At 34.3% G+C, this 27035-nt stretch overlaps 1 protein-coding gene and 1 pseudogene across 3 annotated transcripts in view; one reads left to right on the forward strand and one right to left on the reverse strand.

The window, feature by feature from the left end:
• The window catches only part of Skic3 (SKI3 subunit of superkiller complex), a 148956-nt gene that overhangs the window by 112949 nt on the left and 8972 nt on the right, over positions 1-27035 (forward strand). For all 3 annotated transcript variants that reach the window (XM_070031056.1, XM_070031055.1, XM_070031057.1), the window contains 5 exons: positions 154-265; positions 4737-4865; positions 8841-8962; positions 12195-12353; positions 22339-22491. In XM_070031056.1, the coding sequence (XP_069887157.1) occupies positions 154-265; positions 4737-4865; positions 8841-8962; positions 12195-12353; positions 22339-22491 (675 nt within the window). The remainder of the gene's footprint in view (positions 1-153; positions 266-4736; positions 4866-8840; positions 8963-12194; positions 12354-22338; positions 22492-27035) is intronic.
• Positions 17460-17596, reverse strand: LOC138833072 (U2 spliceosomal RNA; annotated as a pseudogene).

Here is a 27035-nt window from a genome sequence, read left to right on the forward strand (position 1 = left end):
GAAACAGTTTGTTAAGTGATATTAATGAATAATGAAATAATCTTTTGTCATAGCTTTAGGGGTTATATTATATCAAATACAGTTCTTCTTTTAGTTTAAAAATACAGGGAGCTATAAAGAGAATTGGTTGATACTTTTTCTTCTCTTCTGTAGAAGGCATTGTTGTACACTGCAGTAAATCAGTTGGCAGTGGGAAGCAGTACAGGAGAAGATGAAAAAAATATTGCACTGAAGACCATTCAGAAGGCAGCTTTCCTTTCTCCAGGTGACTGTAATATAATCTATTTTATTAATTCCCATTCTATGAATCTTGGATTGTGACTTAGAAGAGCAAAGTTTGAATTTACATGAAGTAAGATACAAGGGAATTTTAAAATATTTTTTTAAGTTTTGCCTATTATTTATCTGCATGTGGCAACTGATAAATAAGAGATAATTATTGAAACAGGGGAATGCCTACTTACAGATTTGCCTACTTACTTTTTGTTACTGAATATCTACATTTTATATATATATATATATATATATAATATATATATAATATATATATATTTTAATTTGTTGGTGGTCATGGGGCTTGAACTCTGGTCCTGGGCACTGTCCTGTGCTCTTCAGCTCAAGGTGAGATCTCTATCACTTGTGCCACAGCACCACTTCTGGTTTTCTGGTGGTTTATTGGAGATAAGAGTCTCATGGACTTTCCTGCCCTGACTAGCTTTGAACCGTGATCCTCAGAGCCCAGCCTCCTGAGTAGGATTACAGTCATGAGCCACCAGCACCCAGCAATATCTACATTATATATTTTTAGGAAGTAGTTTTATTTTCTTTTTTCATCTGTCAGTAGTTTACCTATACTTACTACATTAGTTTCATTTATTTTTATGAGTAGTTAACTTAATGAAAGTTGGGTACATGTCTTGTATAATGACTGTTAGAAATGCCAAGATCATGGCCTCCTCTCATCTTAGCTATTTGTTCTAGATAGCTGTGTCTTTGTATGCTTATGTATGTTGATCACAAAAGTAAAGTAAAATTGGTAATTATGGCTCAAGCATATTTCTATGTTGCCACTAGTGGAAAAATGCCTTAGAAGACTGAAATGTCTAGTAGTGTTGCACCATAGGAGAATTTTTAGATAACATTGTCTTAAATATGAACTGTAGTGTCAAAATAATTTATATTATCAGAGTATTTTAGACATTTGCTCATTCAGTATGTTATTGTTTGACTAGGCACTATTGGGAAGCAGATAGAACACAGAGCAAGTAAAATGTTTTCTTTACAGTAAATTGTAATAATCCTATCTAAGGTGAAAAATACCTAGTATTTTTAGGAATCATAAAACAAAGCAATACTCTATTGTTTATTCTTTTTTTTTTTTTTTTTTTTGGTCAATTGTTGCGCTTGAACCCTGGGCCTAGGTGCTATACCTGAGCTCTTCAAGGCTAGTCCTCTACCACTTTCAGCCACAGCTCCACTTCTGGTTTTCTGGTGGTTAATTGGAGATAAGAGTCTTACAGACTTTGCTGCGGGCTAGCTTTGAAGGGTGATCCTCAGATCTCAGACTCCTAAGTAGCTAGTATTACAGGTGTTAGCCACCAGTGCCCATCCTATTGTTTATTCTTTTTTTTTCATTTTGGCATAGACAGAATAGAAACATACCTAAACATTTGCATTTTCTATATTAGGTATTAGTAAATTTATAATTATAAGTTTCATCATATAAATATGAGATAGACTTACCCTCAAAAATATCTTATGTATCCATAATAATGGAAGATTTATTAGTCTTTGATTTATAAGTGAGAAAAACTTTAGAACGGTGAGATTTCCCAAGTAAGGCATTTCTCATGATTTCTGAATTTTTTCCCTATATTTTATCTGGCAAAGTATGTACTCAAGCAGATTCATCAAAGGAAGAGGTAACAGTGCTCGATAGGAAATGTACTCATTACCTTACTCAAGTAACTATAATCCCTCTGTATACTATTTTTACAATAAAAAACTATTAAAAAAAAGAAAAAGTACATAAAACTGGCACTAAGTGGTAAAAATGAGGGCTTGAGACTTGTCCTTAGAGTCAAGGAGAGGTGAATATAACTATACTTAAGAGTAGTGGCTGTGTACCTATTCCTTGAAGGTATTTAGTTAAACAAATACAGGTACTACTTTAAGGTGTCTTTTCAGGAATTTAAAAGATAATCTCAATTATATTAAGTGAAGTAAGCCAGGCCCAAAGAAACATAGGTCCCATGGTTTCCCTTATTTGCAATAACTAGTATAGTCTGAGTCAAGCAGAAAAGGTCAGATAAGTTGATGTTAGAGGAATGAACTCCAAGATAAGTATTGAAATGTTTTTTTTGTTTTTGTTTTTCCCTTTCATGCAGTTGCTTCTAACATATTTATAAGATGATTTCTATGTTGCTTTGTATATCCCTCCCCCACGTATAACCCATGCTTTCACTGTATTTGATGTTGGTATAATTTGTGGAGAGGAAGGGAAAAAACAAATCCTTTAACTAGGGATACAGGTGGACCCATTGCAACAATGAGATGTACAAGTCATTATGTCGAAAAATGAACTTTACAACTTTGGTGGGGGGGGGGGGCAGAGGATCCTGTTGGGGGAGGGGGGGAAGTATGGGAAGGGATGGGAAGGGATGGGAAGGGGAAACAAAGAGGAGGCAACAATGTTTGATAAGAAATGTACTCGTTATCTTGCCCATGTAATTGTAACTCCTCTGTATGGTATTCTCACAAAAAAAAAAAAAAAGAGTTTATACTTGAATAGAAAAGCATCAGTCTATGTTAGACTTACATTTCTGTGATATCAATAGTTAATTTTTTTTTTTTGCAAAGTATATTTAAATTTTTGTTTATATGTTTATCCTGGGGCTTATATGTTTGTATGTTATCCTGGAGTCACTTTATTTCATGAGTATTTAGTTAGCAGATTACCTGTGAAAGGTTCATGAAAACAGCCATTCTTTTACTTTGTCGCAGAACATATTGCTGCCAGCTAGTGTCCACTACTAACCTAGTCCCTAATCAGAAATCTAAACTTAAAATATTTTAAGAGCCCCACAAAGTTTATCTACTTAATCTTAGGAATAAGCCAATACTCAAAAATTGTCTATATATTAGCTATAATCATAATATTTTAGACCTTAGTTATCATCTAGTTCAGTAGTTTTGTTGTATAGAAAATTGGATCTCAAATGAAAAGTTGTTACACAATGCCAGCTCAAGGTTTTAGGTTGTCATGTTCTTTTCATGATATAATAATTAGATGTTTTTTTTTTTTTTGTCAGCCCTGGGGCTTGAACTCTGGGCTTGAGCGCTTTCTCTCAATTCTTCAGCAAGCGCTGAAGTGCCACTTCTGATTTTCTGGTGGTTTATTGGAGATAAGGTTGTCATAGATTTTCCTACCTGGGCTGGCTTTGAACCATGATCCTCAGATCTCAGCCTCCTGAGTAGCTAGGATTACAGGTGTGAGCCACTGAAGCCGGACTAGATCTTAAAAAAAGAAACAAAAAACAACTTTGATTATCTTTTAGAAGTTGTACAAAAGAGTTGTCATTCAACAAAGCGGTTTATGCATACAATGTGTCCTGATCAATGTCACCACTTTCAACATTCTCAACCATTCCTCTTATCTTTCCCCTTCTCTCACTCTTCTTAATTTTGTAGGATATACATTGAAATTTTGACTATCTCCTTGCTGTGAATTCTAGGGGATGGTCGCCATTCATTTTAAACTCTATAATAAAGCTTAAAGTCTTTGTTATTTAATGTTATTGTCTTATGTTACTTAATGTAGTCATCTAGAAAAGTGTTACTATACTATTAGTAATAATACTGATCATTTATAAGTAAAAGAGATTTGATAGGAGTATTGATTTGGATATATCAGACAGAAAAAATATATAATATTGAAGCTAACAAGTGGTTATATGGTTATATTGCTAACTAGCATTCCCTTGTATGATTTTTTAAATCCTTTTGTTTGTTAGGGATAACAAGACTAAAATACTAATTACTGAATTAAACTGTAAAATAAGGTTTATAATAACAAAACATCAGATATATAAATAGATAGATACATAGATACTTAGATACAATTTCTAACCTGCAAGTACTTTGCTGGCTTCTTTATACAAGTAACTTCCTTTAAAAGAATTATACAGCTAATCTTTTTTTATTGTGTTACCTCTTCAACTGACTGTCCAGCTTCTTCTGTCACCCGAAGCTGCTGCCTGGGTGTTGAGGAAGAATCAAATGGATGTATGGATATATTATAAAATCATATATGTACCACCTCATCTGGAATGATGAAGTGACTTTCAGGCTTTTCTATTACATAGTGAATAATATGATAAGTTTTTTCTTTGACTTATATTTTTCTACAACTGAGTCTTTAATTATAGGAAATTCAGTGTCTATTTGAGACTGATCTTTGAGGACAAGTGAAAGAGACTGACGTTGGTCTTTCCACAGTAGTACAGAATGTAGGAAACAAATTTAACCAGGCAGTGAAGAAGAGTTTAACAGAATACTTCTCATGGAATGTGTCTTCTGAAAACAATTAGCTTGCTTTAAGTAAATGAAAAATTTGTAGAGATTCAATTGGGTTTTATTTAGGGAGAATACATTTAACTCTCATTTTTCTTAACTTTGCAGCAACATGTTGATATTAACCAGCCTTCTAACTCTTTTTTATTATATATTGTGTTTAGGTGACCCTGCTGTCTGGGCTGGGCTGATGGCAGCCTGTCATGCTGATGACAAACTAGCTCTAGTCAACAACACTCAGCCAAAGAGGATGGATTTATACTTGGCATTGTTCTCTGCTGTTTCTGCTTCAAGTAAGTTTTAAAAGCATTTTTATACATGATTTATATCGGCTTTTCAAATGATTAAATCAGAAACAACCAATTTCAGCACATATTGTTTTAATAATGCATTTCTTATAGAATCCATAGTTGTATAGCTGAACAGAAATGTGATAAGAAAACTGTATATATATATATATATATATATATATATATATATATATATATATATATAAATATTTTCCATATTGCTTAAAAAGTCCAGTGGGTACTGTGAGTTGAAATCTTTGTTTTATGGATTTATGTGCTTTGAGACTTAACCAATGTTTAGGGATTGAGGTGACCTGAAAATCCTTTACTGAAACCAGCATTGCAATTATCCTGTGATTCTTCTGGAAATCTTGACCAAAATAGCTGCTAATATAATCACACTATTCAACACTGTCCTATACATTCTTAAATATCTTCACTGTGATCTGTATTTAGTATCATAAATATTTTAGTGTACTTTTGGGACAGAATTTTTCATTAATTTTAGGTTATTATTTTTTTTTAGTAAATGTTAAAATTTGTTATTCCCTATTTTTTATGGACTATCAAGACAGTTTTTAAAATGTAGGTGCCGGGGGCTGCGAAGGTGCTTGCCTTGCATGCATGAGGCCCTGGGTTCAATTCCTCAGCACCACATAAGCAAAAAGAAAAAAGCCAGAAGTGGCACTGTGGCTCAAGTGGTATAGTGCTACCCTTGAGCTGAAGAGCTGAGGGACATTCCCCAGGCACAGAGTTCAGGCCCCATGACCGGACCCCCCCCCCCAAAAAAAAAAAAAAAAAGTAGGTGCTTTTTTAGTGGCAAATATTGTAATAAGATGAACTTAAGTAGCAAGCAAACAGAATTTTTTTTAAAAAATGGTACTTTTAAGCCAAGCCCAACCTATTTTTGTTTTTGATCCACTAGGAAACTCCTTAATTGATGCTTTTAGGCTATAAACATTCAGTGATTATTGATACAGTTTCATTAACATCTACCATATAGTTTACTGTTTCTATTTGTTTACCTTGATGTTTGTTCCTATTTTTGTCTTTTATTTTTTATGGTTTTAATTTTGCATTTTTTAAGATTTTATTTTTTCTCCTTTGTTAGTAATTGGTTATACTTCATTTTTATCTTCTTAGTTTTTTCCCTCAAATATGCTGTATACTTTTACAACCAGTATATACTCACTTTCAAATAACTGTTTACCACTTCATGAGTAATGTGTTTTCACAATAGAACATTATGAGTTGAGTATTTCTCTTACTCCATGAAGAAGCTGTGTAAGACTAGTTGTATTCACTATGTGTTTTCAGTTTCCTTTTGAGTATAGTATTCAGAAGTAAATTACAGACTTTTTCCTACAATGGGTGTTAAAAACACAAAAATATTTCTGTAAACTCTGATGAGGTGTCCTTCAGTTGTAGAACATATTTATTCCCCTACTCTCAAAGAGCAGTGTTCTGTACCGACTAGCAATTGATAGAACAATTTATTTTTGGACAGAAATCAGCGAAGATATTACAAAGTCTTGAAAAACATTATCAACTAACTTGATCTAATTGACACATAGGTATTACATTTCAAGTATATAATGAATAACTATTTAAATATATAAAAGAAAGGAAAGTATGCTTTTTATCAATTCTATTAAATTAGAAATACTTAACAGAAAAATAATGGAAAAAATTTCAAATATATGGAAACTCAAATACTTTACTGATGAATTCTGCCAAACATTTAAGAAGGAAATGATCCCAGTTTAATACAAATCCTTCCAGAAAATCAGAGATAGTAACTCTAACATCATCTATGTGACTACTAGCATTACTGTGCCCTAAATCTGAATGAAGACATGACAAGAAAAGTACAGATCACTGTTGCTCATAAACATATATGGAGAAAGTCATAACAAAACTTTTATCAATTTAAACCCAAGAGTTTATAAGAGAGATAATTGTAATATTTGTCCTAGAAATTTTAAAATAAGTACAATTCACCATGTTAAACTATGTGGAAGATACCAAAAAAGTTTTATATGGTTTCATTTTATTTGAAATTGTAGGAAACAGCAAGTGGGTGTCAGTAGCTTATAATCCTCAATAGCCTCTAATCTTAACTACTTGACAGGGTGAGTTTGAGAGGATCAAAGTTAAAGGTCAGCTCAGGCAGAGTTCTTGAGACCACTTCTCACTTCTCAACCTAGAATTTGGCCCAGTGATTCTAGCTATACAGGAAACCTAAAATAGGCATGTTCCTGGGCAGGAAACAAGACTCTATCTTAGAAATAACCAGCAAATAAAAAAGAACTAGAAGCATGGCTCAATACTAAGAGTGCTTGCCTATCAAGTGCAAGACCCTGTGTTCAGATACTAATATGACAAAAATAAATAAATAGAAAAAACAAATGAAGTCACAGATTATTATGATTTAAAATTACTAGGTGTTATTTGAGGACAGTGAGCAAGAAGGATTGGGTACTGTGAAAAGTGACTATAGAGAGTAGGAGGGAACTTGATAATAATGAGTTTGCTCATTACTTTGATTATGGTGATGATTTACTCCTGTAGAATGGTAGAACTCTTCATATTGTATAGTTTGAATTCCTACAACATATTTACTTCAATTATATTGCAATAAAATGTGAACATTTTCAGTGCACTCTTTTCATTGTTCCTGTACATAGTGATTTTTTAAAGCATAAACCATATGTATATACAATGGAATTCTATGCTTCCATCAGAAAGAATGATGTTACCCCATTCATAAGGAAATGGAAAGACTTGGAAAAAAATCATATTAAGTAAAGTAAGCCAAAGAAACAGACCCAAAGAAACATAGGCTCCATGGTTTCCCTCATTTGTAATAATTAGTATATATCTAGGATAGTCCTAGCAGAGGTTCACAGTAGCCCAATAACCGTGTACATATGTTAATTGAATATGATGTTAATTGAATGATGTTAATTGAAATGATCTCCATGATATGGAAACAAGAGGGTTGGGTTTTTTAGTAGTTGTTTTGGTTTTCTTCAGTTTCTAGTTATTTCTTTGTCTTTCATTTTTTTCTCCTGGTTTATTCCCCATAGTTACTGTTTCTGATTTTTGTACCCTTTGTCTTGTATATAAGTTTATCTTACTTGGGGTAGGGAAAGGGAATCACAGAAACAGTGCAACAAAGGGTGAATCAATGCAGCAGCGATACTCACTAGACACTGCTGGAGATGAACTTTACAACTTGTGGGGAGGAGAGTAGCCAGTAGGGAAAATGGGAGAAAACGAGGGAGGGGGGTAACACTGCTCTAAAAGAAATGCACTCATTATCTTACTTATGTAACTGTAACTCCTCTGTGCATCACCTTTACAATAATAAATAAAATTAAATCACAAGTATATGAGGTATTAAATTATTTAACTGTAAGTACTTTGCCATGAAACTTTTCAGAAACCTGTTTCATGGCAAGTCTATGGTATTCTAATAGTACTTGTAAGTTTTAAAATATATATATATGCAAGATCCAGGCATGGTCACACACTTCAGTTCCACCTCTAGAGATTGAGTCAGGAGGATCACAAGTTCGAGTCTGGCCTAGACTGCAGAGCAAGATACTTTATTTAACAAATGTATATGCATGAGAAGTCCAATTTAAACTTTTTGTTTTTGTTTTTGGTCATGGTGCTTGAACTCTGGGCCTGGGCGCTGTCCCTCAGCTCTTCAGCTCAAAGCTAGTGCTCTACCACTTAGAGCCACAGTGCCACTTTCAGTTTCCTGGTGGTTAATTGGAGATGAGTGTCACAAACTTTCCTGCCTGGGCTGGCTTTGAACCATGATCCTCAGATCTCAGTCTCCTGAGTAGCTAGGATTATAGATATGAGCTACTGTCACCTGGCTAATTTTAATATTTTTAAGGAACTAATTATCCTTCTTAGGCTGTATTTAAGTCAAAAGAAAGTAATATTGACATTATTTGTTTACAGTTAAGGACAAAGAATTTCTTGAAAATTACAACCAATGTCTTGAAAAATGGTCTCTTTTACAAGCTGTCACTGGTCTCATGGACACAGGAAGAATATCTGAAGCTGAATCTCTATGTACAAAGGTATTGTTACAGAACTATACAAGAATTCTGTAGTTCTATTATTATAATTATACTACATGAAATTCATGGATTTTTATCTTACCTAATATGTGGTGGTGTTGGTGGTTATGATAGCAGCCAACATTTATTATTTACTACAAATTAGTGTGTTTAGTATTGTATATTTGAATTTTATATATCCTATGATGTAGGTATTTATTATGAGCATTTTTACAAATGGAAAGTAAAAGCTTTTAGAAGGGAAATTAATGTAGGAGCTGAAAGAAATGGATAGAGTTACAAAACTTGATTGTCTCTCAGCATTCAAACTCTATCTTTTAAGTTGTATGAAGGAGTTGCCATTTTTACACAGCAGTTTCTGAATACAATATATCTTGATCATTGTCACCCCTTTCAACATCTTCACCTATCCCTTCCCTACTCACTCTTTCTATCACCCTTTTTAAATTTCTAGGATTTATATTGGATTCTTGGACTGTTTTCTCCCTGTCTTCTCATCATTTGTTCATTCCTTTCCCTTTGACTTCACCCACACCTTCCAAGTACTTGCTTCCTGGTGTTTTACTTTACTGAACTTTGAGACCCCCCTTGAACTACTGTATTTCAGTTAATACATTGGTATACACTTATATACCACCCTATATATTTGCTTACAAGTTTGTAAGGTAAATCAAGCTTCCATATATAAAGGAAACCATGGATCTTCGGTCTCTCTGGGACTGACTTATTTCACTTAACATAATGAGCTAAAGAGAGTCTTAGAATAAGTAGTAAAAATGCCCATGAAGAAATGCTTAACATCTCCAACCATAAAGAAAATGCAAATCAAAACAACACTGAGATTCTACTTCACCCCAGTTAGATTGGCCACTATCAAGAAAACAAACAATAACAGATGCTGGCAAGGATACAGCCAAAAGGGAACCCTAATACATGGCTGGTAGGAATGTAAACTTGTCAAACCACTCTGGAAAGCAGCGTAGAAGTTACTCAAAAAGTTTACATAGAACTAACTACTCTAGCAAGATACAGTAAAGCCACTAGCACAATAGCCAAGGTATGGAATCAGCTTAGATGCCTCTCAATGGACAAATGGATCAAGAAAATGTGACATATAGATATGTAGATATATAAATATCTATATATCTTGATCTTGATATATATTCTTGATCTTGTGATATATATGTATAATAGAATTTTACTTATTCATTAAAATGATGTTGTACATTTGTAAAGCTATGGAAAGAGTTGGGAAAATTACATTAAATGAGTCAATAAATATTTATTGAATGAATCAGTTTTATAAACTCACAAATACTTTAAGAAGAATTTTAAGCTTGGCTTTTCCTGTAACTATATGTTTTATAAGTACTGGGAGATTGTGTTGTCCTCTTATAATTTTTTTTCCTGAAAGAGTATTATTGTGTGTGTGTGTGTGTGTGTGTGTGTGTGTGTGTGTGTGTGGTGTGTGTGTGTGTGCGTGTACGTGTGTGTGCGTGTACGTGTGTGCATCCTGGGTCTTGAACTCAGGGTCTGGTTGTTCTCCCTAAAAGCTTATTTGCTTAAGGCTAGTGCTTAACCACAGCTTCCACGCCTGACTTTTTGGAAGCTTATTAGAAGAGTTAGATATTTCTTCCTGAGCTGGTATAAAACCTCGTTTCTCAGGTCTCAGTATCCTGAGTAGTTAGGATTATAGGTGTGAGCTACCAGTACTTGGCAAGAAAGAAAAATATACTTTTTACAGATAAATAACAGTGGAAGATCCCTTTAATCCCTGAATTGTCTATTAAAGCAGAGTAATACATTTTTTCTTTCATGGAAGGAATTCCATCTGAGATAAATTCAAGACAGGCTATTATATGGTAGTTGTTTACTAAGCATAAATTAGTGGTTGCTGTGTGTTCACTTGTAGAATAAGAAATGCTTTATGAACCCTTTCTTGTCATCTTATTGTTTCAGTTTCTTTTTTATAAGAAAGCAGTCAAATACATTGTAGCAATATATTTTGATTATGATCTAATATGATCCGGAGGGAAAAATAATAAATACTTAACTAGAGAAGATTCTAAAGGTTCCCAGTGCACAGAACTGACAACAATTAAGGTGATGAAAATTCTAGTTACCCTGAATTGGTTGTAACACATTTTATATGAGTATTAAATTATAATACTGTAACCCTTAAATAGGTATAAATAATCTACGCCAATCTAAGAAAATGAAAATCTGACTTTGTTACCATTAACCGTTATTTTCTATTAAACAGTAGATAAATTTGCAGAGACTTGCATTTTAAAAACTTGGAATCTTTTGATCTGTAATTTTGGCTTTATATTTCTAATTTTTTGTTTATTTAATTTCAGTAATCTTTTTTATGTATTAGTATATGGGAGTTACATATTTTGTTAATATGAAATTTATATAATTTGTTGAAGCTGTGACTATGTAACATTAGTCATTTATTTTAATGTCCAATATTTTGTTCCTGGTTTAAAGTTATATTACTACTGATTTGCATCCTATAAACAAGTTATACACTACTAACAGCTGTTTTTAGTAACTTTCTAAACTTTCTAAACATAAAATTCTGCTAATAAAAACAGGTTTAATTCCTAACAAAGAGAAACACAGACAGAAAAAGCACATGAATGAGAGTGAATGAGCTATATATGGGAAGAGAACACATATACATATGTGCATTTATGTATGAATGTATGTGCTTTAGTATATAGTTACTTAGGAAAATGGGAAAGTGAGATTTTTTTTGTTTTTCCCCTAAAGTCCAAGAATGTGTGTTTGGAAGAAGACATGTATCTCCCATAGAAGGTTGAGAAGGAAACAAATCTTTACCTTTTCTTTCTTTTAAATACAGTTTGTTGTGGTAGAATAGTGATAATTTTATTCTTTATTATATTTTCTTAGTTCAGCCATTGATATTTAGAACTTCTCTTCAGGATATCATCTGGAAATAAACTGAATCGCAGGCATATATTAAATCTAAAACAAATTATTTTACACACCGCGATAATAGTGTTGCCTACCTTAAAGAGTACTTAAATGTAGATTGTTATTTTCAAACTATTCAGTCATTTGTTTATTTAGTTTTTGTGGTTACTTACTGTAGGAAAAGGCTCATATTAAGCATTTTTCCCCAACATAAGCATAGTTTAATTGCCTTTACTTTTATCACTTAAGAACATATTTGATCAATTCCTGTTTTGGATTTAACTTTTAGAATTTAAAGAATCACCCTGATCAGCCAGCTATTATCTTACTTTTGAGACAAGTTCAGTGTAAATCACTCCTCGAGTCACAAAAGCCACTTCCAGATGCTGTGCTTGAAGAACTTCAGAAAACAGTAATGTCCAACTCAACCTCTGTTCCAGCTTGGCAAGTAAGTTTTCTTCTTTCTTATGACATGAGTCCTGAAGTAAAATGCTCCATGATACTAGTTGCGGTCAGGGGTAAATACCATCTTTATTTGTCTTGTTTTTAAATTTTAAATTGTTTTTAATATGTATCTGCCAACCTGAAGCTGTGGAGTATTGTTAGAGTAACCAAGGATGTTGAATGATAATCTAGGATCTACTTCTATAAAACTTCAAATTTTCTTAATTGTTGGTTGAAAACATCCTTAATTTAAAACAGTGAAAATACTATCTTATACCTGCAGTTGATGTAAGAGAGATTAAGAAGTTGTAGACATTTTATAGTAAGGGTACTATAAAGTTATTTTGTGTGTTTTTTAATTCTACCTTTACAAGGAATGTGTATAGTTTTTGACCAGTGTACTTTATATGTACCCCACATTTGAGATTTTAGTGAGAATTTAGTGCTTTTAGTATAAAGATTTTTTGGGATTTATACTTACATCACCAGATCATCTGCTGTTTACCTGGTTGCAGTTATCAACAAAGACAAATACACAATGATTACTGTATTCTTTATTCCTATTGATAGTGAAATTCAGGTGTCACTTTATTCAACTTGTATTTCTTTTTGTGCCCCAGAGAAGGTACCAAAGAAACATTTTAGTGCAGATTTCATAGAAGTTTATTTACTACAATTTGTTCTTCATCTGATCTTTTCTTATATCATGTATCTATTCCTACTTTTGATAACTGAAGAGATTACCAAATGTAATAAATTAGTGAATTGTGCATGCTGACCATCCATTTTATTCAAATCCACTTAATTTAAAGATAGTGCTTCTATGATTGCAAATGAGATACTGGTGATTCACATATGAGATAGTCTTTATCATGGGGGGACTTACCTTGTTGAACTAAAAGGAAAAAAATTAAAGGATAAATTAGACCATAAGTAAAGTCCTAAAATATTGCATGTATGTATTTATGTGTTTTCTTTTAATGTTATATGATTTTTTTCATCTCATTTGAGGAATATATTGTATATCCTTTTTATCATTAATGGTCACGTGGGATATTCTAGGTTTGTTTTGGTGGATATGAGGGTATTAGTATCTTTATCTGATGACTAATGATGTTAAGCAACTTCTTGTATTCTCATTAACTCTTCAAGTATCTTCTTTTGTGTAGTTTCTTGCTTTTTGCAGTTTTTATAAGCTCTTTGTTTTTATCTTACTCATAGTTTAATTCATTTTTCCAATGAATTATAGTTCATTATGGTATCTGGATACAAGTACACTTTCAACTGTATTAAATACCTTTCATACATTCGTGGCTAGCCTTAGCACATTCTCTGTGTTATTTTTAAACATTAATTTTTTTTTTGTATTGATCCTGGAGCTTGAACTCAGAGCTTGGGCATTATCTCTGAGCTTTTGGCTTAAGGCTAGCACTCTACCATTTGAGCCCCAGCTCCACTTCTGATTTGTTGGTGGTTAATTGGAGTCTCATGGACTTTCCATCTTGGGATTTAAACCTTGATTGTCAGATCTCTTGCCTCTTGAGTAGTTAGAAGACAGTTGTGAACCATCATCATTCAGTTTAACATATCTTAATTTTAATTGTCTACTCTAATATTTGTAAGTGGTTGATGCTTTATTGGCTTGCTCTATTTAAGAACTACTTGCTTACTCAAAGTTCATAACATTATTCTTTAAGTGTTTTGTTTCATACATCTTATTGCTTTACTTTTCACATTTAGGTCTACAACTTACCCTCAAAAATTTTCTGAATTTTTTTTTCCCGTATGGATATGTAATTGACTGAGTACCATTATTTTAAAAGACTATTAGCTCCCACTGAGTTATTGTGATGTCTTTATCATAAATGAGCTCATTATGTATGTATCTTTAGGAATCCCTATTCTTTTCAATTTATCTGTTTATTCTTGCTTATAACTTCATAATGTCTTAATGTATGTTAACATTAAAATGACCTTCACCTTCAAATTGTTTTAGATCATTTGTATTTTCATGTAAATTGTTGCTTTCTGTATGTACACCCAAGAATCCTTTTGAGATCTTCCTTGAGACAAAATAAAATCTATAGTTTAATTTTGGGGAAAATTGAAAAATAATACTCAGTATACTGAGCTTTCCTATCCATGAATGTGGTATTTTCCTCACTTTAATTAAATTTGATATTTTTTCAGCAGTATTTTACATTTTGTATCTTAGAGATCTTTTACATCATTAGTTCTAAAGTTGATTTCTAGATTTTTGGCATTTTAGGGGTTCTTTTTTTTTCTTTTTTTTTGGTGTCATGGGGCTTTGGGAACGCTGGGCCTGGGAGCTGTCCCTAAACTCTTCAGCTCAAGGTGAGCACTCTACCACTTGAGCCACAGTGTCACTTCCAGTTTTCTGGTGATTAATTGGACATAAGATTCTTACAGACTTTCCTGCCCGGGCTAGCTTTGAACCACAATCCTCAGATCTCAGCCTCATGTGTAGCTAGGATTACAGGTATGAGCCACCCAGCTCCTGGCTAGAAGTTCATTTTTCAGTTGCTTTTTAAAATTTAAATTTGATTTTTATTGAAAAGATGATGAGAGTGGGGTTACAATTACATAAATAAGGTAATGAGTACTTTTGTTTTTAATCATTTTACTCCATCCCTCATTATCTCCCTTTACTCTTCCGTGTTCGCCTCCCTACAAGTTGTAAGGTTCATATCCAACATAGGGTCAAATGAGTATTAATATTGCATTAGTTCATCCTTTGTCCTGCTGTTTCTGTGATTTCCTTTCCCTTCCATATTGAAAAATCTTCCATACAAGACACAAGGTACAGAAAACTAAGAGAAAGAACAACAGCAACAAAAAAACAAAACTAAAACTACATACAGGACATAATAAGAACCTATTGTTTCCATATGTTGGAGTTCACGTTGATATGCTTCAATATATGTGGTCCTGTGCACTAAGCAATTGGGTTATTGACATCCCCAGTTAAGAATATAGTTGCATGATTCCCCTCACTTTTAAGTTGCTTTTTATCACATTCCTACCTTTCTATTTTTTGGAGGATATGCTTAGCTCCAAATATATGGAAATTAAGTTCTTTTTTGCTGGGGCTTGGTCTAAGCTTGGGCACCGTCTCTGAGCTTCTTTTGCTCAAGGAGATTCCTCTATCACTTGAGCCACAGCACCACTTCTAGCTTTTTTGAGTAGTTTATTGAAGATAAGAGTTTCACAGAGTTTCCTGCCCGGGCTGGCTTCAAACTGTGATCCCCAGATCTCAACCTCCTGAGTAGTTAGGATTACAGGTATGAGACACCAGCACCTAGCTTTAAGTTCATTTTTTATAGATTGATCCATCAGCAACCTTGCCTGACATACTTATTGATTGTTTGGAATACTTTTGCTATTAATTTCTATAATTTTTAAAGGAAATTCCTCTATACTGAATTTATTGATAGAAATTTGTTTTTAAATAATAAATGGAATGACCCGTTTGATTCCATTGATTAGCTTGAATTTTACCAAACCCTTAGTTATTGTATATTATCTTTATATTTTGCTGTCAACTCTTTCTTTCTCTCTTTCTGCAGTATTGATTCAGCCTTGTGCTTGTTAGGCAGGTGCACTGCCACTTGAGCCACACCTCTAGCTCCTTTATTTTTGAGGTAGGGTTTGGCTTCCTGGTTGGCTGTGATCCTCTTATTGTGCTTCCCCATGTTGGTGGGGATGAGAGGTACATATCATTGTACTCAGCCATTGTGCTACCCTTGAAGGTGGAATAACAGGCACATGCCACCACACCCAGCAGTTGGTTGAGATAGAATCTTAAAAACTTTTTTTTTGCCAAGGCTGGCTTTGAACTGTAATCCCTTGCTCTCCACTCTGAAGTAACAGTAGAATTACAGATTTGAGCCAAATTACTATTTGTTTGGAAAGACTTACCATTGAAGTTATTTAGGTAAGGATCGTTTTTATGGAAACATTTCTATTTATAGATTAAATGTGTTTCATAAGGTCTATTAAGATTTTAAGTTTTTTTTAGCATTAAGTACAAAGAATTCTTCCAGTGAATCTCAATTTCAAATATATTGGCATGAAATTGTTATGCTAGTCTCTTTAACATTTACAAGATCTACAATTACTTTCCCATTTTGGTTATCCTATTTATAATTTTTATTTTCCTATTTTGTCTTGAAAACTTGGCAACTTTATTGTTCTTTTCAAAACATAATTTACTGTTTTATTGATTTCTTTTTATTATACACTCTGTATATGTTATTTGTTTCCCTCTTTGTTCTTTTCCTTTGGATTTAATTTGTTTACCTTTCATCCCAGCTTCTTGAAGTAGAATTTCCAAGATTTTATGTAGTACTCTCTTTGTTATACATACTTATAAGTAAATATGTACATATGTATCACATATAATAATAATAATAATAATATGTGTGTGTTTTCTCTTTTTGACAGTGTTGGAGTTTGAATTTAGGGCCTTGCACTTGCTAAGCAAGCCCTCTACCACTTGAGCCAAACCTTTAGCTCTTTATTTATTTATTTATTTATTTATTGTCAAGGTGATGTACAGAGGGGTTGCAGTTACATCATTTTTTCTGATGGAAGCACACACACACACACACACACACCACATTTTCATGAACTTTTTTGCCCAAATTGCCCTGAAACCACAATCATCCTGTTTTAGCCTGATGAATAGCATGAGCCTGTGGTTTATTTAAGAACTTTTAAGGAACTACTATATTGTTTGTTACAATGGCTATACCATTTAAAAATTCTTGCTAATAGTATACAGCAGTGTGCCAATATCTTTACATTTTCTTTTCTGTTTTTGCCCTTCCTGAGTTTGAACTTAGGGGACACTGTCCCTGAGCTTCTTTTAGAAGCTCAAGGCTAGCACTCTAACACTTGAACCATAGCACTACTTCTGGCCTTTTCCATTTATGTGGTACTGAGAAATTGAACCCAGAGCTTCATGCATGCTAGGCAACTACTCTACCACTTAGCTACTTTCCCAGTCCACACATTTTCTGCAAGACTTATTTTTTGTGTTTTGTGTTTTGTTTTGCTTTTTTTGGTAGTAGTCAACGTAATGAATTAAAGATGGTGTCCCATTATAGTTTTGATTTGAAATTCCTATTGATGTGATGTGCATATTTTACTATGCTTATTTTACTTTCTTTAAACTGATAAAAACAGATACTACACTTGATCTTAGCCAAAAGACCGAGAAGCGATAATCTAAAATCTACTTATAAAAAATATAATCTTCTGATGAGAATGTATAAAATGTATAGTTAAAGTCCAGACTATCAGAATTGAGTGTTAAGCTTTAAAGAAATAAAAATTTGCAACAGTATATGATACACACACACACACACACACACACACACACACACACACAGACACACACACACACACACACACACACACACACACACACACACACCACATTTTCTTGAGGGGCATCTGGGTTGGTTCCATATTTGCAACAGTATATGACACACACACACACACACACACACACACATTTTCTTGAGGGGCATCTGGGTTGGTTCCATATTTGTAACAGTATATGACACACACACACACACACACACACACACACACACACACACACACACACACACACACACACACACACACACACACACACACACACACACACACACACACACACACACACACACACACACACACACACACACACACACACCACATTTTCTTGAGGGGCATCTGGGTTGGTTCCATATCCTGGCTATGATGCATAATCCTGCGATTAACATAGTTGTGCTGGTAGCTGTAGTATGGCCTTGTGATCTGTTGGGTAAATGCCCAGAAGTGGGATTGCTGAGTCATAGGGGAGCTCTATGTATAGTCTCTTGAGAAAACTCCATACTGTTTTGCAGAGTGGTTGAACAAGTTTACACTCCCACCAACAGTGCAGTAACATTCTCTTTTGGCCATATTCCCTCCAGCATCTGTTGTTATTAGATTTCTTGATTATAGCCATTCTAACTGGGGTGAGTGGAATCTTAATATTGTTTTGATTTGCATTTCTTTTATGGCCAGAGTAGTTGAGCATTTCTTCTTGTGTCTATTGGCCATTCTTATTTCCTCTTCAGAGAAGTCTCTCTTTAAGGCTTTAGCCCACTTATTAATCGGGCAGTTATTTGAGGATTTGTTTTGGGGGGAGTTAATTTTTTGATTTCTAAGTATATTTTAGATATGAGGCCCTTGTCTGTTATATGGCTAGTGAAGATCTCCCAATCCGTGGGCTTTTTTTATTGATCTTGCTAGCTATGTCATTTGCCATGCCGAAGCTCTGCAGTTTAATGCAATCCCATTTGTCCAACCTTCCTTTGATTTGTTGTGTTTCTGGGTCTTTATTAAGAAAATTTCAGGCTCCGCCAAGGAGCCCTAGATTTTCTCCTATTCCTTCCTATAATGTTTTCAGGGTGTCTGCTTTTACTTTGAGGTCTTTGATCCATTTGATTCTGGTGCAGGGTGATATATAAGGATCTAACTTTAGTTTTCCACAAGTGTTTAACCAGTTTTGCCAGCACCATTTTTTGGAGAGGCTGTCTTTCTTCCAAACTATTTTTTTGGCTCCTTCATCAAAGATTAGGTGGCTATAGGTCTGTGGGTTCATTTCTGGGTCTTCAGTTCTATTCCATTGGTCCTGAGGTCTGTTCTTGTGCCAGTACCAAGTGGTTTTGATTACTATAGCTTGGTAGTAGAGTTTGAAGTTTGGTATTGATATTCCTCCAGCACTGTTCTTTCTGGTAAAGATTGCTTTGCTTTTGCTATTTGGGGTCTTTTATTGTTCCATGTGAATATTTGGATTGTTTCTTCAGTTTCCTTGAAGAATAAGGTTCGGATATTGATGGGTATTGCATTGAATTTGTAGATAATCTTTGGCAGTACTGCCATTTTCATGATGTTAATCCTCCCAATCCAGGATCATGGGAGGTTTTTCTACTTCCTTAGTTGTGCTTTTATTTCCTTTTTCAAGTTTTTAAAGTTTTCATCATAGAGGTCCTTCACTTCTTTGGTTAAGTTACTTCCTAGGAATTTTCTTTTTTATGGGGCTATTACAAATGGAGTTGCTTTCCTGATTTCATCCACGCTCTTCTCATTATTGGCATACAGAAAAGGCATTGTTTTTTGAGGGTTAATTTTATACCCTGCAACTTTGCCAAAGCTTGAGTAATTTGGGAGTGGAGTCCATGGGATTCTTTAAATACAGGATCATGGCATCTGCAAAGAGGGAGAGTTTTACTTCATGTTTCCCTATTTGGGTCCCCTTTATGTTTACATCTTGTCTTATTGCTCTAGCTAGGGATTCTAATATTAAGTTAAAGAGGAATGGAGAGAGTGGACATCCTTGTCTTGTTCCTAAATTTAGAGGAAATGGCTTTAGCTTTTCCCGTGTAAGTATAATGCTGGTTGTAGGTTTGTCATACACAGCCTTTATTATATTGAGGAATGTTCCATGGATTCTTAGTTTCTCAGAGCTTTCATCATAAAAGAGTGTTGGATCTTGTCAAATGCTTTTTCTGTGTCTATTGAGATGATCATGTGGTTCTTATTTATTCTTGGTTTTGTTGATGTGATGAATTACATTAATTGACTTGTATAATTGAACCAGCTTTGCATTCCTGAAATGAATCCTGTTTGATCATAATGTATGATTTTTTTGAGGAATTGTTGAAGTTGATTGGCCAGAATTTTGTTGAGAAGTTTGCTTCAGTGTTAATCAAAGAAATGGGTTTATAGTTCTCTTTCCTTGATGAATCCTTGGCTGGTTTTGGGATGGGTTATGATGGCTTCATAGAAGGAGTTTGGTAGTGAATTTTCGCTTTCAATTTCATTGAAGAGTTGGAAGAGTATTGGTATGAGTTCTGCTTTGAAGGCCATGTAGAATCCATTCAGTCCTGGGCTTTTCTTGGGTGGGAGGTCTCTTATTGCTATTTCTATTTCAATGTTGATATGAGTCTATTAAGTTGATTTAAATCTTCTTGGTTTATTTGGGGCATATCAATATTTGCTAGAAATTCTTCCATTTCTTCCAAATTCTCAAACTTGTTAGCATAAAGATTTGAGAAGTATTCCCTTAAAATGTTCTGAATCTTGGTTATTTCTTTGATGATGTTTCCATTCTCATCTATGATTTTGTTTATTTGGGTTGTTCTCTTCTTTTTTGGTAAGATTTGTTAAGGGTATGTCAATTTTTTAAACTTTTTTGAAGAACCAACTAGTTGTTGATACTTGCTGTGTTTTTTTTTTGGACTCTAATTCATTTAATTCTAGTTTAATATTAATTATTTGTTTCCATCTACTAGATTGGGGTTTGGCTTGTTGCTCTTTTGCAAGGAGCTTCAGGTGCATTAAACTGTTGGTGTGAGATTTCTCCCAATTTGTTAATGTAGGAACTCAGGGCTATAAATTTTCCTCTGAGTACTGCCTTTGCTGTGTCCCAAAGGAGCTGGTAATTTGTGTGTTCATTTTTGCTAAATATCAAGAACATTTGAATTTCCTTTCTAATCTCTTCCATGACCCTCTGGTGGTTCAACAGTGTGTTGTTCAGTCTCCATGTGTTGCAGGATTTTCTTTGGTGGTTTTTGGTGTTGAGTTCTAATTTTATTACCTTGTTGACTGAGGAATGCAGGGAATAAAGTCAATGTTTCTGAGTTTGGACAGATGTATTTAGTGGTCCATTTAGAGAACATTCCATGTGCTGCTGAGAAGAATGTGTAATCTGATGCTGCTGGATGAAATATTCTGATGTCTCTTAAGTATATTTGGTCTATGCAGTTGTTTAGAACTGAGGTTTCTCTGTTGAGTTTTTGCCAGGTTGATCTATCCAGTGGGGAGAGTGGTGTGTTAAAGTCACCTACAATCAATGTCTTTGAATCTATGTGATTTTAGGAAAAGTAGTGTTTCTTGGGTAAATTTGGGTGCTTCGGTATTTGGTGAATAAATATTAGAATTATATATCCTTCTGTTAGAGATATCCTTTTTATTAGTATGTAATGCCTTCTGTATCTCTCTCACTAATTTTAATTTGAAGTCTATTTTATCTGAAATTAGGATTACAGCTCCTTCCTGTTTATGGGGGCTGTTTGCTTGGTAGATTTTTGTTCCAGCCTTTCACTTTCAGAATATGTTTTTGTGGGCAAAGTGTGTCTCTTGAATGCAGCAGATAGAAGGATCTTGCTTTTTGATCCAACTAGACAATCTATGTCATTTAATTGGAGAATTAAGTCCATTAATATTGAGAGTTAGGATTGAGAGGTGTTTGGTAGCTCTTGCCATGTTATCCACCTTCTTAGGGTCTGTGCCTACTGGATTCTTCCTATGATTATCTAATTTTCTGTTTGGGGGTCATTTCTCTCACTTTATCCTGCTCTTGTTGGTTTTCTATCACAGCTCCAACTCTTTGCTGCAGTTATTTTTCATACATTTTTGCTTGGGTCTGTCTTGGACCATGTTCCTCCTATCTATCCCTTCTGTGTAGCTGAAGTGACAGGCATGTGTCACCTTATTTACTGATAGGAAGTATTGCTAACTTTTTGTCTGATATGACCTCAAGGTATGATCTTCCTGATCTCTACCTCTTGAGTAGCTGGTATTACAGATATTGCCCACTGTCCATACAGTTAGACTTATTTTAGACTTATTTTTACTACTTTCAAGCTCAATTCCACTTAATTATAACATGCTTTTTTTACTATTTCAGTTCTTTGAAATTTGTGGTTTATTTTATGACCCAAAATGTGTTTAGCATTGCCAATGTACTTGCAAAGAATGTACATTTTGCAGTTATTGACTGTAATCTTCTCAATAGGTAATTTAAATCAAGGTTATCAATAATTAAATTAAAAAACATTAGAAGAGATAGGTGAGCTTGTTATAGTATTGAATCTGACTGTGCTAAACAAAAATCCTGTACAATTCTCCTCCCTTTCTGTTATTAGTGGCTGGCACAGGTCTATCAGTCCCAAGGAATGATGAGTGCTGCAGAGATGTGTTACAGAAAGAGTCTACAAGTGGCATCCCAACAGGGCAGTTGGAGTGGGAAGCTCTCAAGTCTGTTGAAACTAGCACTGCTTGCATTAGAAGTGTGTATGGTAAGGTAATGTTATAAATATCATCTTAAAACTTGACTGGTTCCTATTTTTTTATATGAAAATAACATTCCACATAGTGTAATTCTGGAATTTCTATTGTTTCATTGTCTTCTGTTGTGGCCTCTTGGTAAGCTTTGTATTTTGGGTTCTTGAGAGAGTTATGAGTAGCATAACTCCATAGACTGCTGTAGAACATCATAACTGGAGGGAGAAGTCCCTAAAATGGTAATTTTAAAAGCTGAAATATAACAGAATATACATTTTTATTTCTTTGGATTTAAGTAAAAATTGAACTCTATTACTTATCTGTGACAAAGATGCTAATATTTAACATGCTAGTTTTTTTCTTAATCTGACTTTCCTTAAGAGGAATTTCTAGAGACTTGCAATTTGGCATCTTATTTTCTGGTATCAATTTATATATATTAATCAGAAAGTCTGTGCACTGGTAGGGAAAATTAAGATGTGTTTAAGTGGTGTGAGGTCAAGTTGCAGAGCAGTATTTATGATATATACTAGTTGTACTTTAGCACACACACATATACATATACACTTACAAACACACAGAAATATATAGTCAAATGGAAACATGCATAAGAAATGTGATGACAGTTACCTTGGATAAAGGATTGAGTCTTTTAAGAGATGATATAAGAAAAAATTTCTTTTCCTATCTTTTGATAATGTTTGAATTTCTCATCCTATTTATATTTTATAATTAAAAGCTAAGTTGTCAGTGGGTGCCAGGAGTTCACATCTGTAATTTTAACTACTCAGGAGGCTAACAACTGATTATTGTGGTTTAAAACCATTCCACCAGGAAATTCTGTGAACTTTTTATTTCTAATTAACCATTAAAAAGCCAGAAGATGAGGCAGTGGCTCAAGTGGTAAGAGTGCTAGCAAAAAAAAAGCTCTGTGAGACAGCATCCCGACCTTGAGTTCTAGTCAAGCCTCATGAATGCCACCAAAAAAAAAAAAAAGAAAAAAGAAAGAGGGCCTGAAATTACTGTTGCCTTAATAATTCATTAAGATTTATTCTCTTTAGGTATTTTGACAAATCAATATAAGAACAGAATTGTTTTGGCTTTGGTACCATCATTGTACGTCTTTAAGAACAGATGGAAACCACGCATAGTGCCATAATGTATCCTTGAATATGTGAACCCAAGAAGAAGATACTCCTTTAGCCTAACTTAATATTTGTTATTTATAGAATCATTTGGACTTTTAGTGCTAGGTATTAAATCTGACCTTGAATTTAAAAAATAGATAGCAAACACATATAGCACTTAGTTTGTGCTAGATACAGCTAATTGAGTGCTTTATACAATCACTTGTTACACTAACCCTGGTTTACAGATGAGGAAACTAGCTTCTAGCTTAGTAATTCCCACTTGTTACACTAACCCTGGTTTACAGATGAGGAAACTAGCTTCTAGCTTAGTAATTCCCACATACACCTGCCCCCACCCCATACCAGTCCTGTTACACACAAAAATATACCTTCTCTTTATTGCTAATTAGTTACCGATTATTAATTACCATTTATTACCAATTAATTACTACCCATTGAACCACTTGGAGCTTTTCTTTTTCTTTTTCTTTCTTTCTTTTTTTGCAAGTGCCAGGGCTTGAACTCTGGGCTTGGGCACTGTCTCTGAGCTTCTTTTGCTCAAGGCTAGCACTCTACCACTTGAGCCACAGCATCACTTCCAGCTTTTTCTGTTTATGTGATACTGAGCAATCGAACCAAGGGCTTCATGCATGCAAGGCAAGCACTATACCACTAAGCCATATTCCCAACCCCTTTCCTTCTTTATTTGTGCTAATGGAGATAAGCATACTGATTTTGCCTTTTGTGGGATTGTTATCCATATCAAAATGAAGTAGCTTTTATAAATGTCTTTATAAACTTTAAAGCAATATTCAAGTCTAATGTGTTCTTGTTAAAAAAATTGAAACTAAATAGTTACTATAAAAGAATAAAGGGGATGTCATATTTCTGTATTAAACAGTTAACAGTGTGAGGAGAGGTATATTAAAATTATCATATTTACAACAGACTGTGTGTATATGTGAAGATATTAAATACCAGTTTCCAAAATTAGATCAGATGAAGATAGTGATTTTTAAAATTATACTTTTTTTTATTGTGAAAATATTGTACCGAGGGGTTACCATTACAACTTTTATTTTCTTTAAGTAGTTTTACAAGGGGGTTAATATTCAACAAATCAGTTTATAATTACAATGTATTACAATGACATCCTGATTGAGGTCACCTATTTCATCATTCTCTCTGTTTCTCCCAGCCCAACACTTCCTCTCAGTTTTCCTAGCTTCATTCGCTATGCATTGAATATTATGACTGCATTCTCCCTCCTTTCTTCTCTTAATTCATCTGTCCCTTTACCTTGACCTCCCCAACATATCTCAAGTGCCAGTTTTCTGGAATTAATTTTGTTGGACTATGAGTTCATTTTTCTAAGAAATTACATCATCAGAATTCTCCCCAACAAATACCATTCTTCAGTGAATGTTTGTGTGCAGTTGCATACAACCTCATATGTGTTTACTTGTATATTTATAAATTAAATGTAGCTTCCACATATGAGAAAAATATACGTATCTGATGTCTCTCTGGACCTGATTTCATTTAACATAATTTTTTTCAGTACATTCATTTCTTTGCAAATGATATAATAATCATTCTTCCTAATGAATGAGTAAAATTTAATTGTGTATAAATACACATTTTCTTGAACAATTTGTCTTTGGAGGGACATCTGATATGTTTTCATACCTTGGCTGTTGTGAATAGTGCAGCAACAAACATGGTAGTATGTGGCGATATTGTATCCTACTTGGGGTACAGATTTTTGGAAACAGATGAACCTATAAGGTATTAGATAGTTGAAAAAGATTGGGAAGAAATTTCTTTGAATAGAGATATTGTCTCCCCATTTCTACTTGGCCCATTTAAATAGATACACACAGAAGGGCTGCTACCAGAGAGAGAGGAGGGACTTTGATATGTCCTTTTGAGGACTTGAAGGCTCATGTCTAAGAACATACAGCTATGTAGCTAATGTTTTTCAGAGGGAGAAGCTCTTAGACTGAGGTGTGAATATGAAGAAGAGAATTGCTAAGCTTTAGGAAGTGACTGCTTGCTTCTTAAGGAGAGTGATTAACAGTGGAGAATGCCAAGGTAGGCAAGAATATCAGCTGTGTACAGGGAGGAGGGGGTGAAGGAGAGCTGTAGCAGATGGGATCAGCAAGAGTGTTTTAGGTCTAGAAATGAGCTTTACCAAGTGTGAGAGGACTACATTGGCATTCTCTTAGATCCTGTGAGCTAGATCTGTACCAAGAAATGATGCAATATCAGCAGAGGGGAAGTTAGAGTTTTCCAAAATGATAGAGGATGTGGAAAATAAATGGAATAGAATGCCTATGGTCCCTGACTTAAGATGTTCAACTTTGTGTTTTTTAAAAATCTTTAATGGTTCTAAGTATTCAGCAAAGCTTCAAGGAGAATGGATGTGGTAGCTCACATTTGTAATCCCAAGTACATAGGAGGTGGAGATGGAAGGTCATGCTACCAGGCTAGCTTCTATAGAAAGTTAGCAGGACACTATGTCAGTAAGTTGGGCATAGTAGTCTGCACTGTAGGTAGCCCCAGCTCTTGCAGAGACCTAGTTAAGAGGATTGCAGTTCAAGGCTAGCTCATGCAAAAGCATAAGATCCAATAGAAAAATAAACACTCCAAAAAGGATTGGAGACCCAGAATGCAATCCTGAGTTTTTCTGAAAAGAAAACATAGACAAAAAAAAAACTACTCCAATTTTGCATTTTGATCTCTTCCTGGGCTGGTGGGTGAGGTGCAGTATAATTCTCTCTTGAGCCAATCATGTCTTTTGTCCTACCATATGGACATGTGTATAAACAACCAATACTGTGTAGTGTGGTAAACCATAATGTTTTGGTGGATTAGGTATGTTAAATGCATTCAGACTTGATATTTTCAGGTTATAGTGGGTTTATTCAGACTTAATTCCATCTTAAGTCAACAAGCATCTTTACATTTGCCTAGGTTAGTGAAACTGTAGATGAGGAGAGGCCAGCTTCATGAGCATGCATCTCATGGGTTACTCAGGGTTCCGCTTATGGTTTAATGCTCTGGAGCTACCATCTTGAAATTCTTAATTTTTAATCAAAGGGTCCAGTCCTTATATTTTACACTGAGTGGTTTCTTTGGCCCAGCAGATGGATAACTAATAGCCCATGAATGGAGATTTCTGATAATGCCTGTAAGAAAAAAGAGCTTTAAATATTTGTAAGGCCTAAATAGTTTAATGCCACCATGCAGTGACACCAAAAGCACAAACTTGTGAAATTCCAGTAGGAGCCCTGAAACTACGATTAGGAAGAAGCAATAGGAACTTTGGAGAACAGAAGCATCATTGACTGTTACCCATAACCACAGTCTCACCTGGGAGCTAAGGGAGTCAGGGAAATGGGTACAGATGTTACCTTGGCATGAAG

This window comes from Dipodomys merriami, unplaced genomic scaffold, assembly GCF_024711535.1.
Source record: "Dipodomys merriami isolate MVZ:Mamm:240054 unplaced genomic scaffold, mDipMer1.0.p SCAF_20, whole genome shotgun sequence".
NCBI lineage: Eukaryota > Metazoa > Chordata > Mammalia > Rodentia > Heteromyidae > Dipodomys > Dipodomys merriami.